Consider the following 13530-nt stretch of genomic DNA (forward strand, 5'->3'; position numbering starts at 1 on the left):
ATATGTATATAATATATACATATACTGTATAAGTGTACATGTATTCTGTATCAGTGCACATAACATATACTGTATCAGTACACACATATTATGCCAGTATACTGTATACTGTCAAACACCGTCCCTTAGAGAAAAACTTGGTTAAAATGAATTTGCGAATCAGGACAAGTAGAATGTCACAAGGGACAAGTAGATTGGCATCCCGCTTTAGTCCCTTGGACAAGTAGTTTTTTTAAAAAAATGTCTACACCCCTGACCCTTACCATTGAGCTTGTATTACAAATTGACCGAAATTACAAACATACACTACAAAGTACAATTACACTCATATTAACACTGTCTAATAATTATTTTCAAAGATGTGCAAAGTTAGTAGAGACCTATCCCAACAGGCTAAAGGCTCTAATTAAAGCAGCTGTGGTTAAAAAGAATACTGACACAAGGGGGTGATCCTTTTTCCAACTCAGTGATTCTGTTTTTTAATTGTCTTTATTTTTGCTGACATGTTGGCATTATATCTTTCACTTTGATGTTATAAGTTGCACTGAGTAATTACAACTGGATAAACACAAAATGTGATTAATTTCAAGGGGGGGTGATTCTTTTCAATACCCACTGTATAGACATATATATATATATATATATATATATATATATATATATATATATATATATATGTATGTGTGTGTGCATTAGAGCCCTTTGCCATTAAGTAGATGAAAACATGATAAAACATATTTCTCCTGTTAAGTGTGGTCAGTCCACGGGTCATCATTACTTCTGGGATATTAACTCCTCCCCAACAGGAAGTGCAAGAGGATTCACTCAGCAGAGCTGCTATATAGCTCCTCCCCTCTACGTCACCCCCAGTCATTCTCTTGCACCCAACGAATAGATAGGATGTGTGAGAGGACTGTGGTGATTCTACTTAGTTTTATACCTTCAATCAAAAGTTTGTTATTTTATAATAGCACCGGAGTGTGTTATTCCTTCTCTGGTAGAATTTGAAGAAGAATCTACCTGAGTTTTTTTCTATGATTTTAGCCGGAGTAGTTAAGATCATATTGCTGTTTCTCGGCCATCTGAGGAGAGGTAAACTTCAGATCAGGGGACAGCGGGCAGATTAATCTGCAAGAGGTATGTAGCAGCTTATTATTTTCTGACAATGGATTTGATGAGAAAATTCTGCCATACCGAGATAATGTAAACTCAGCCTTAAATGCAGTAGCAGCAACTGGTATCAGGCTGTCATGTATGTATATTTTACACTTCAGTATTCTGGGGAATGGCACTTCACTGGAATTATACTGTATGCATAAGACTTTAGCCTAATTTGCAGGGACTAGCAACAGGCTTTTTAATAACTCTTAATTTATTTATGTTAAACGTTTTTTGCTGGCATGTAAAATCGTTTAATTTTCTGAGGTACTGGGTGAAAAAATGTTTGGGCACTATTTTTTCCACTTGGCAGTCGTTTTTATTTAATTTATGACAGTTTACTGATCTCACTCACTGCTGTGTATGAGGGGGAGGGGCCTTTTTTGGCGCTTTTGCTATGCATCAAAAAATTCAGTCAGAAGTTTATTGCTTTCCCTGCATGATCCGGTTCATCTCTACAGAACTCAGGGGTCTTCAAAACTTGTTTTGAGGGAGGTAATCACTCACAGCAGAGCTGTGAGATTGTAGTTGACTGTGATAAAAAACGTTTATTTCAGTATTTTTTCTCTGCTATCAGGGTTAATTATCCTTTGCTAATGGGAGCAATCCTTTGCTAAAAGTGTGTTTTTTACAAAGATTTGATGCTATAACTTTTCAGTTTATCAATTTTCAACTGTCATAACTTTTTCTGTGCTTCTTATAGGCACAGTACGTTTTGCATATTATAGTAAATTACTTGAAAAGTATTTCCAAGTTGCTAGTTTATTTGCTAGTGTGTTAAACATGTCTGATTCAGAGGAAGATATCTGTGCTATATGTGCTAAAGCCAAAGTGGAGCCCAATAGAAATTTATGTACTAACTGCATTGATGCTACTTTAAATAAAAGTCAATCTGTACAAATTGAACATATTTCACCAAACAACGAGGGGAGAGTTATGCCGACTACCTCGCCTCACGTGTCAGTACCTGCATCTCCCGCTCGAGAGGTGCGTGATATTGTAGCGCCGAGTACATCTGGGCGGCCATTACAAATCACATTACAGGATATGGCTACTGTTATGACTGAAGTTTTGGCTAAATTACCAGAACTAAGAGGTAAGCGTGATCACTCTGGGGTGAGAACAGAGTGCGCTGATAATATTAGGGCCATGTCAGATACTGCGTCACAATTGGCAGAACATGAGGACAGAGAGCTTCATTCTGCGGGGGACGGTTCTGATCCAAACAGACTGGATTCAGATATTTCAAATTTTAAATTTAAGCTGGAAAACCTCCGTGTTTTACTAGGGGAGGTGTTAGCGGCTCTGAATGATTGTAACACAGTTGCAATACCAGAGAAATTGTGTAGGTTGGATAAATATTTTGCGGTACCGTCGAGTACTGACGTTTTTCCTATACCTAAGAGACTTACTGAAATTGTTACTAAGGAGTGGGATAGACCCGGTGTGCCGTTCTCACCCCCTCCAATATTTAGAAAGATGTTTCCAATAGACGCCACCACACGGGACTTATGGCAAACGGTCCCTAAGGTGGAGGGAGCAGTTTCTACTTTAGCTAAGCGTACCACTATCCCGGTGGAGGATAGCTGTGCCTTTTCAGATCCAATGGATAAAAAGTTAGAGGGTTACCTTAAGAAAATGTTTGTTCAACAAGGTTTTATATTGCAACCTCTTGCATGCATTGCACCTGTCACAGCTGCAGCAGCATTTTGGTTTGAGTCTCTGGAAGAGACACTTGAATCAGCTCCATTAGATGAGATTACACACAAGCTTAAAGCCCTTAAGTTAGCTAACTCATTTATTTCGGATGCCGTAGTACATTTAACTAAACTTACGGCTAAGAATTCCGGATTCGCCATTCAGGCGCGCAGAGCACTGTGGCTAAAATCCTGGTCAGCTGATGTTACTTCTAAATCTAAATTGCTTAATATTCCTTTCAAAGGGCAGACCTTATTCGGGCCCGGGTTGAAAGAAATTATCGCTGACATTACAGGGGGTAAAGGCCGTGCCCTGCCTCAAGACAGAGCCAAACCTAAGGCTAGACAGTCTAATTTTTGTTCCTTTCGTAATTTCAAAGCAGGAGCAGCATCAACTTCCTCTGCACCAAAACAGGAAGGAGCTGTTGCTCGCTACAGACAAGGCTGGAGACCTAACCAGTCCTGGAACAAGGACAAGCAGGCCAGGAAACCTGCTGCTGCCCCTAAGACAGCATGAATCGAGGGCCCCCAATCCGGAAACGGATCTAGTGGGGGGCAGACTTTCTCTCTTCGCCCAGGCTTGGGCAAGAGATGTCCAGGATCCCTGGGCGTTAGAGATCATATCTCAGGGATACCTTCTGGACTTCAAATCCTCTCCCCCAAGAGGGAGATTTCATCTGTCAAGGTTGTCAACAAACCAAATAAAGAAAGAGGCGTTTCTACGCTGCGTACAAGATCTTTTATTAATGGGAGTGATCCATCCGGTTCCGCGGTCGGAACAAGGACAAGGGTTTTACTCAAATCTGTTTGTGGTTCCCAAAAAAGAGGGAACTTTCAGGCCAATCTTGGATTTAAAGATCCTAAACAAATTCCTAAGAGTTCCATCGTTCAAAATGGAAACTATTCGGACAATTTTACCCATGATCCAAAAGGGTCAGTACATGACCACAGTGGATTTAAAGGATGCTTACCTTCACATACCGATTCACAAAGATCATTACCGGTATCTAAGATTTGCCTTTCTAGACAGGCATTACCAGTTTGTAGCTCTTCCATTCGGATTGGCTACGGCTCCAAGAATCTTCACAAAGGTTCTGGGTGCTCTTCTGGCGGTACTAAGACCGCGAGGAATTTCGGTAGCTCCGTACCTAGACGACATTCTGATACAAGCTTCAAGCTTTCAATCTGCCAAGTCTCATACAGAGTTAGTACTGGCATTTCTAAGGTCGCATGGATGGAAGGTGAACGAAAAGAAGAGTTCTCTCTTTCCACTCACAAGAGTTCCCTTCTTGGGGACTCTGATAGATTCTGTAGAAATGAAGATTTACCTGACAGAAGACAGGTTAACAAAGCTTCAAAATGCATGCCGTGTCCTTCATTCCATTCAACACCCGTCAGTAGCTCAATGCATGGAGGTGATAGGCTTAATGGTAGCGGCAATGGATATAGTACCCTTTGCACGCCTACATCTCAGACCGCTGCAATTGTGCATGCTAAGTCAGTGGAATGGGGATTACTCAGACTTGTCCCCTACTCTGAATCTGGATCAAGAGACCAGAAATTCTCTTCTATGGTGGCTTTCTCGGCCACATCTGTCCAGGGGGATGCCATTCAGCAGGCCGGACTGGACAATTGTAACAACAGACGCCAGCCTACTAGGTTGGGGCGCTGTCTGGAATTCTCTGAAGGCTCAGGGACTATGGAATCAGGAGGAGAGTCTCCTACCAATAAACATTCTGGAATTGAGAGCAGTTCTCAATGCCCTTCTGGCTTGGCCCCAGTTAACAACTCGGGGGTTCATCAGGTTTCAGTCGGACAACATCACGACTGTAGCTTACATCAGCCATCAGGGAGGGACAAGAAGCTCCCTAGCAATGATGGAAGTATCAAAGATAATTCGCTGGGCAGAGTCTCACTCTTACCACCTGTCAGCAATCCACATCCCGGGAGTGGAGAACTGGGAGGCGGATTTCTTAAGTCGTCAGACTTTTCATCCGGGGGAGTGGGAACTTCATCCGGAGGTCTTTGCCCAAATACTTCGACGTTGGGGCAAACCAGAGATAGATCTCATGGCGTCTCGACAGAATGCCAAGCTTCCTCGTTACGGGTCCAGATCAAGGGATCCGGGAGCGGTTCTGATAGATGCTTTGACAGCACCTTGGACCTTTGGGATGGCTTATGTGTTTCCACCCTTCCCGATGCTTCCTCGATTGATTGCCAGAATCAAACAGGAGAGAGCATCAGTGATTCTAATAGCGCCTGCATGGCCACGCAGGACTTGGTATGCAGATCTAGTGGGCATGTCATCCTGTCCACCTTGGTCTCTACCTCTGAAACAGGACCTTCTGATCCAGGGTCCCTTCAAACATCAAAATCTAATTTCTCTGAAGCTGACTGCTTGGAAATTGAACGCTTGATTTTATCAAAACGTGGTTTTTCTGAGTCAGTTATTGATACCTTAATACAGGCTAGGAAGCCTGTTACCAGAAGGATTTATCATAAGATATGGCGCAAATACTTATATTGGTGCGAATCCAAGAGTTACTCATGGAGTAAGGTTAGGATTCCGAGGATATTGTCCTTTCTACAAGAAGGTTTAGAAAAGGGTTTATCCGCTAGTTCCTTAAAGGGACAGATTTCAGCTCTGTCCATTCTTTTACACAAACGTCTGTCAGAAGTTCCGGACGTTCAAGCTTTTTGTCAGGCTTTAGCTAGGATCAAGCCTGTGTTTAAAACTGTTGCTCCACCATGGAGTTTGAACTTAGTTCTTAATGTTTTACAGGGTGTTCCGTTTGAACCCCTTCATTCCATTGATATCAAGCTGTTATCTTGGAAAGTTCTATTTTTAATGGCGATTTCCTCGGCTCGAAGAGTCTCTGAGTTATCCGCCTTACATTGTGATTCTCCTTATCTGATTTTTCATTCAGACAAGGTAGTTCTGCGTACTAAACCTGGGTTCCTACCTAAGGTGGTCACTAACAGGAATATCAATCAAGAGATTGTGGTTCCATCTTTGTGTCCTAATCCTTCTTCGAAGAAGGAACGTCTGCTACACAATCTAGATGTAGTCCGTGCCCTGAAATTTTATCTACAGGCAACGATTTTCGACAAACGTCTTCCCTGTTTGTCGTTTATTCTGGTCAGAGGAGAGGTCAAAAAGCTTCGGCTACCTCTCTCTCTTTTTGGCTTCGTAGCATAATTCGGTTAGCCTATGAGACTGCTGGACAGCAGCCTCCTGAAAGAATTACAGCACATTCTACTAGAGCTGTGGCTTCCACTTGGGCCTTTAAGAATGAGGCTTCTGTTGAACAGATTTGCAAGGCTGCAACTTGGTCTTCTCTTCATACTTTTTCCAAATTTTACAAATTTGACACTTTTGCTTCTTCGGAGGCTGTTTTTGGGAGAAAGGTTCTTCAGGCAGTGGTTCCTTCCGTATAAAGAGCCTGCCTGTCCCTCCCGTCATCTGTGTACTTTAGCTTTGGTATTGGTATCCCAGAAGTAATGATCACCCGTGGACTGACCACACTTAACAGGAGAAAACAAAATTTATGCTTACCTGATAAATTCCTTTCTCCTGTAGTGTGGTCAGTCCACGGCCCGCCCTGTTGTTTATGGCAGGTAAAAAAATTTTGAATTATACTCCAGTCACCACTACACCCTTTGGCTTCTCCTTTCTCGTTGGTCCTTGGTCGAATGACTGGAGGTGACGTAGAGGGGAGGAGCTATATAGCAGCTCTGCTGGGTGAATCCTCTTGCACTTCCTGTTGGGGAGGAGTTAATATCCCAGAAGTAATGATGACCCGTGGACTGACCACACTACAGGAGAAAGGAATTTATCAGGTAAGCATAAATTTTGTTTTATACAATATTTATATTAAATAAAGATTTTAACTATGTATTTTACATTTGCTAACGAATATGCTATATTGTTTGCACGATGGGTGTTAGTTTTTTTTTTCAACAATTTTTTTTCTCTTCATTGACTTCTATGAAGAATGCGAAAATGGCATTGCGTTTGCGCTATAGTCGAGTGTTTGTTTTTTCCACTTTTTTTTCTCCATTGATTTCTATGGGAGAATAAATGCACGCTATAATTTTTTTAGGATTTTTTTTCACTAGTCAAGTTAATGATTGCACAAAATAAAACATTTAAAAAAAAATAAAACATTTTTAACTTGTAATACGAGCTCAACTCGACAAGCGCAAAAAGATTAACTATAGTGATATTTTCACAATTGCGAAAACGCATTTTACATCGCCACTTGTAATCTAGCCCTTTTTAGTGAACAAAAATGTCTGACAGTGAGATTAGTAGGAAGTACAGTACAATACTGTAGTATTAGATTTAACTTACACTTAAACAACTCTTATTTAACATTTCTTTTCAGGAATTATATTGTTGGTGTGTAAGTGCCGCTCTTTCATATAAATAATATTAAAAATAATTATAATATATTTGTAAGGTTGTGGTTTGTCCCACTCATAAATAGATTGTCTACTCCTGAGCTTATATTAAGTTCTGGAAAGATTAATATTTAAGGTGCAACTGTAACACCTACAGAGCTAACTGTACTAAATGCTTGGGCTAATAACCTAATCAGCTGATCTGTATCACATGAATTGTTATGTGTGCCTTTAATTATACCATACGTACAGTTAGTCAGAACCATTATTTAATGTTATCTGTCTAAACCATTTAATATACTTTTTACAGACACAGCCAGAGCATTGAGAGATATCAGGTATTGATGTAACTGGAGTGAATAAAGGAACCTTCTTTCTGAGCACAGACATTGGAGCCTGTTATCAGCATGAACTCATATCGGTTAGGTGAGTAAAATAGATATTATGCTGACTTTAATTACTGGGAAAATAGAATAGATCACTCATTAAACAAATATAAACTATTATATTTATATAGCACTGCGGAATCTGTTGGCGCTCTACAAATACCTGATGATGATAATAATAATAGTCTGCATCTTTTAAGAACATTTGTGTCAACGCCTGCTCTCAGAACACCTGTAACTCTACCTTCCCCTGTCTTGACCCAGCTCATGTAACTCCCATAACTAAACTTACGCCTACCTTGTTCTCATGTGTGGAACACCCACATTCCCTACACCAGAACCGCCACTGATTTGTGTGCTTAATTTAACAGTGAGTATTATTAAACTAATAAAGTTTTTGGTTGATTATATAAATCAAACAACTGCAACTGCAGGCTATAAAGTATCATATGGTCACTGCTCCTTAGCCTTTCAAAACATCTCACACTGATTATTAGTCTGTGATGATTAAGACATATTCACACCCCACTGGTTGAGCATGAGCTGGGCAGGGGTGTATGTGCATTTGCTTGTGCAATGTTAAATGAGGATGGTGGATGCCTCCTATCTTGCCCAGAATACAGATGTACTTGTTCCCTGGCTGAGAACATTATCCACCTGCACATTGTTTAATGGGCCCTATAACTTGTTTTCATCAGTAATTATTGGTTTAGTTTATTATGATGTAGAAATATTTACTGTACTTTATTTGTCTTTCATTGTTTTAAATTATGATTTACAGGTTAATCAATTTAAAAATGAACACAAAACAGAAGCCATTTTATGGAGTGTAAATAAATGGGTTTTTAAAAAAAAAAATAAAAAAAAATGGATTCATTATAAAGAATAAACTTTCTTTATTTTCTTTATTCCTTTTCTTTTTATGTAGACAATCACTTGAATAGTTCATATCCATCCTTCACTACAGGAAGCCTCAGTTTGATACCACAAACTCCAAAAGTCTTAGACACCAATGAGTATTCACAAACATTGGGGATATCAAAACGGATATTTAAAGAAGATGTTGAATTGGCAGGAACTGGGCAGCAATCATTATGTACAGAGAGTAATTTAGTCATCAAACAAGAGGATAACGTTTATGCCTTATCTAGTGAAATGAATATTCCAGAGGATAAACCACACACATTTACTTTTACTGAGTTTTCAAAACATTTAAAAGAAGTCAAAAGTCGTAAGTCTAGCCAAATGATTTATGCAAAGGAGAAACCATTCAAATGTACAGAATGTGAGAAAATCTTCACATGTAATTTGCATCTCCTTGAACACCACACAGTTCACACAGTTGTGAAAACTCAAACATGTACAGAATTTGGGAGATGTTTTACATCTAAAGGAAGCCTTATGTATCACAAAAAGACCCACACATGGGAGAAACCTTTCACATGTAATGAGTGTGGAAAATGTTTTACACATAAGACTAGTCTGAAAATTCATGAAAGGAGTCACACAGGAAAAAAACCCTTGAAATGTACAGAGTGTGGAAAAGGATTTACAAAAAAAAGTAATATGAAAACTCATAAAAGGATTCACACAGGAGAAAATCCTTTCAAATGTACAGAGTGTGGAAAAAGTTTTACACGAATGGATCATCTGAAATATCATGCAAGGAGTCACACAGGAGAAAAGCCTTTTACATGTACAGAGTGTGGAAAAAGTTTTACAGAAAAGAGTAGTCTGAAAACGCATGAAAGGATTCACACAGGAGAAAAGCCTTTCACATGTACAGAGTGTGGAAAAAGTTTTACAGAAAAGAGTAGTCTGAAAATTCATGAAATGATTCACACAGGAGAAAAGCCTTTTACATGTACAGAGTGTGGAAAAAGTTTTACACTAAAGAGTTTACTTAAAACTCATGAAATGATTCACACAGGAGAAAAGCCTTTCACATGTACAGAGTGTGGAAAAAGTTTTACACAAAAGAGTTTACTTAAAACTCATGAAATGATTCACACAGGAGAAAAGCCTTTCACATGTACAGAGTGTGGGAAATGTTTTACAAAAAAGAGTCTTCTGCAAAAACATGAAAGGATTCACACAGGAGAAAAGCCTTTCACATGTACAGAGTGTGGAAAAGGTTTTACAGCAAAGAGTAATTTGAAAACTCATGAATGGATTCACACAGGAGAAAAGCCTTTCACATGTACAGAGTGTGGAAAAAGTTTTACAGCAAAGAGTAGTCTGAAAACTCATGAAAGGATTCACACAGGAGAAAAATCTTTCACATGTTTATAAAGTGGAAAAATGTATCCCGTGCCAGTCAGGCATCACAAAAACATCAAATATTTACAAGTAAAATAAACTTTATATGCACTGGGTGGAAAACTCTTAAAAATTATCCTATAGAGGACAAACACTCTAAATAGAAGCATCAAAAAAGAATCCTATTGTAAATTATACTTTCTAAATCCCAGTTATAAAAGCCCCAGATTAGAAGTGCTCTCCTTTGTTCTTCTATATATGTGCACCTCAGTTTCTCTGATATCAATGGGATAGAATCCAAACACCACACAGGAATATACAAATATGTCCTCATACTGACCAGTTTACACAACCATTCACCACCAAAGCACCCCCAGTGTTGTTTATTTTCTCCCCTATGTAATTCAAACGTACAACTACTAATACTGGCATATTAATAATTACATATACAGAATAAAGGAGTCTTTATATGAATAGAGTGTTAGAAAATTATATAAACAAGAACATCAGTCTCAAATGATTGACATTTGGGAGCTATATTTAATGTGCACATCTTGTGGATAAACCTTTTCTTATAGCAACGGATGCTTAGCATTGTACATGTTTTATATACCAGAGGAATTACTGATGGGAAATAGTTTTTTTTTAATTAGACACAATGGGCTAGATTACAAGTGGAGCGCTAATTTACTGCATGCCCCAAATGGGCAAATTTGCTTATTTGCGGGTGCGGAATAAATAATCACCCATTACAAGTGGATGATTTTTCCATCTGAAGGGCAGGAGAGTCCACTGCTTCATTCATCACTTGTGGGAATTAAGAACCTAGCCACCTGGAGGAGGCAAAGACACCCCATCCAAAGGCTTAAATACCTCCCCCACTCCTCTCATCCCCCAGTCATTCTTTGCCTTTTGTCACAGGAGGTTGGCAGAGAAGTGTCGGAAGATTTGGAGGAGTCTCTTATGGAGGGTAGTACTCTTCACAATGGGACTGGAGTTTTAAGTAGTCCTGTCAGCCTCTCAGGAGAGCATGGGTGAATGTTAGAGTCCGGAGATGCAGGGAGAGTCTTTCTGCAAACCCATCCTGACTCATATTAACAGCTCCTTAAGTAATCAGCGTTGACAAGTTTCGCTGCCTGCTTTTATTCTCTCAAGTCCATGTCAGGAGCGACGCTACTAACCTGTCACACTTGAAGGGCCATGTTCCTGTTCCATGGTGTTGATTCTCGTAAGATCGTTTCATTCATATATATATATGTGTGTGTGATAACGCAAGAAGACAGGGTCACAGTGTGACTCCTTATCTGTATAGAATCTAGGGTAATACCCTCGGAAGGAGGTTATAGAACAGAGCGTATTTTAATAATCATAATAATATTTATTGTGTGTTTTACTGCACTTGTGTGAGATGAGGCTCTGTCAGTGTGGAACAGTTAGAGAGATTAAGGCGGGCTTTTTTGGCGCATACTGTCTTTACAACTCTGTTCCACATGTTATGACAATATTACTACTTCCAAAAAGAAGAAAGTATTTAGTACAACTGAGCCGTCCACCTCTGAGGGTTCTCTGTCCCTCGAGGTGCGTTCCCTACAAGCATCTCCGATTACACAAGCAGTTCCCAAGAGCACTACTAACCCTCCCGTGGGAGAGGACCTTTGGCCTCCAGATTTCGCCGATCAGTTGCAGGTCTCTGCGGCCATAAATGCAATGCCTAAGCCTACTAAGCGCAAGAGGAGGGTATGGCACAGCTATCCGTCTCAGGGGTCTTCGACTTTGCTGGATATCTCAGACAGATTAGGAGGACAATTCTGACTTGTTGGAGGGTGTCGCTTCTGAAGTGGAATTTGCTACTTCTAGGCCTCCGTCCACGGAGGAACCAGATTTCAAGTTTAAGATGGAGCATTTGCATTTCCTACTGAAGGAAGTGCTTGCTACACTGGAGGTTCCTGAACCGAAGATACCGGAGGAACCTTTGATCCCTAAATTGGATAGGGTTTACAATGACAGGGTAGTGCCCCAGGCCTTCCTGGTTCCTATCAAAATGGCGAACATTATTAAAAATGAATGGGAGAAACTAAGTTAGCTTTTTTTTTCCCTCGTCTTTTTTTAAGAAGCTTTTTCCCCATTCCAGATGCCCAGCTAGAACTGTGAGGTAGATGGTGCTATCTCCCCGCTCGCTAAGAGAATGACCATTCCGCTTTGATTACGAGACAGCGGGGACATAAGCCTCCTCAGAGGATCACAGCTCATTCAACTAGAGCTGTGGCTTCGTCTTGGGCCTTCAAGAATGAGACCTCTTTGGAGAAAATTTGTAAGGCGGCTACCTGGTCCTCCTTACACTCTTTTACAAAGTTTTACAAATTTGACGTTTTTGCTTCTGCGGAAGCTGTTTTTGGGAGAAGGGTTTTGCAGGCTGTGGTGCCCTCAGTTTAGGGTTCGCCTTTTTACCCTCCCGGTTTCATTCAGTGTCCTCTATAGCTTGGGTATATGTTCCCAATAGTAATGAATGAAGCCGTGGACATTCCTCTCCTTTTAGATTTGGAAACATAAATTATGCTTACCTGATAATTTCATTTCCATCAAGGGAAGGAGAGTCCACAGCTCCCGCCCGTATCTCCGTGGGGCGGACCTAAATTTAATCTTCTGGCACCTTTTATATCCTGATATTTATCCTACTGTTCCTGGTTCCCTCGGCAGAATGACTGGGGAATGAGGGAAGTGGGGGAGGTATTTAAGCCTTTAGCTTGGGTGTCTTTGCCTCTGATGGCCAGGTTCTTAATTCCCAATTGAATGAAGCTGTGGACTCTCCTCCCCTCGATGGAAAATGACATTATCAGGTAAGCATAATTTATGTTTTTTGTATCGAATCAAAGCCTTAAGGGCAGCGCATTCGTTCATTTGTGATGCTAACATGCAGATTATTCGCCTGAATACTAAGACGTCAGGATTTTCTGTTTTAGCTTGCAGGGCTCTGTGGCTAAAATCGTGGTCTGCAGACATGACATCTAAGTCTCACTTGCTTTCCATTCAAGGGGAAGATTTTATTATATCTACAGTCACGGGTGGCAAGGGCGCCATCTTGCCTCAGGATAAGAAAGCCAAACCTAAAGGTCTCAGCACCAGCAGCCTTCCACAAAATCTGAGGAGCTTGGAAGCCAGCAAACTCTTGGAATAAGTCCAAGCAGAACAAGAAGCCCGCCAAGTCAAAGTCGGCATGAAGGGGCGACCCACCGACCCATCCGTGGACCAGGTAAGGGGCAGACTATCTCTTTTTTTCGGGGGCCTGGATGGGAGACGTTACAGACCCTTGGATCCTGGAGGTCATCGCCCAGGGGTACGGGATAGGTTTCAAATCGTATCTGCCCAGAGACAGGTTCCTCCTGTCAAACATCTCTTCAAAAAACAGAAAAAGCCTTCCTGGGATGTGTGAGGGATCTCTCATCTCTCGGTGGATTATCGTCCCAGTTCCTCATGCAGAAAGAGGTCTTGGGTATTATTCAAACCTTTTTGTGGTCCCAAAGAAGGAGGGTACGTTTCATCCAATACTGGACCTAAAGGCCCTAAACAAGTTTTAGTCCCATCGTCCAAGATGGAGACTATCAGGTCAATTCTGCCCCTGGTTTAAT

At 40.6% G+C, this 13530-nt stretch overlaps 1 protein-coding gene across 1 annotated transcript in view; it reads left to right on the forward strand.

The window, feature by feature from the left end:
• The first annotated feature begins 9022 nt into the window (after positions 1-9022).
• Positions 9023-13530, forward strand: part of LOC128659954 (gastrula zinc finger protein XlCGF26.1-like) — a 472524-nt gene continuing 468016 nt past the window's right edge. The window contains exon 1 of the mRNA XM_053713545.1: positions 9023-9854. Within this exon, the coding sequence (XP_053569520.1) occupies positions 9047-9854 (808 nt within the window). The 5' untranslated portion in view covers positions 9023-9046. The remainder of the gene's footprint in view (positions 9855-13530) is intronic.

This window comes from Bombina bombina, chromosome 5 (assembly GCF_027579735.1).
Source record: "Bombina bombina isolate aBomBom1 chromosome 5, aBomBom1.pri, whole genome shotgun sequence".
Taxonomy (NCBI): domain Eukaryota; kingdom Metazoa; phylum Chordata; class Amphibia; order Anura; family Bombinatoridae; genus Bombina; species Bombina bombina.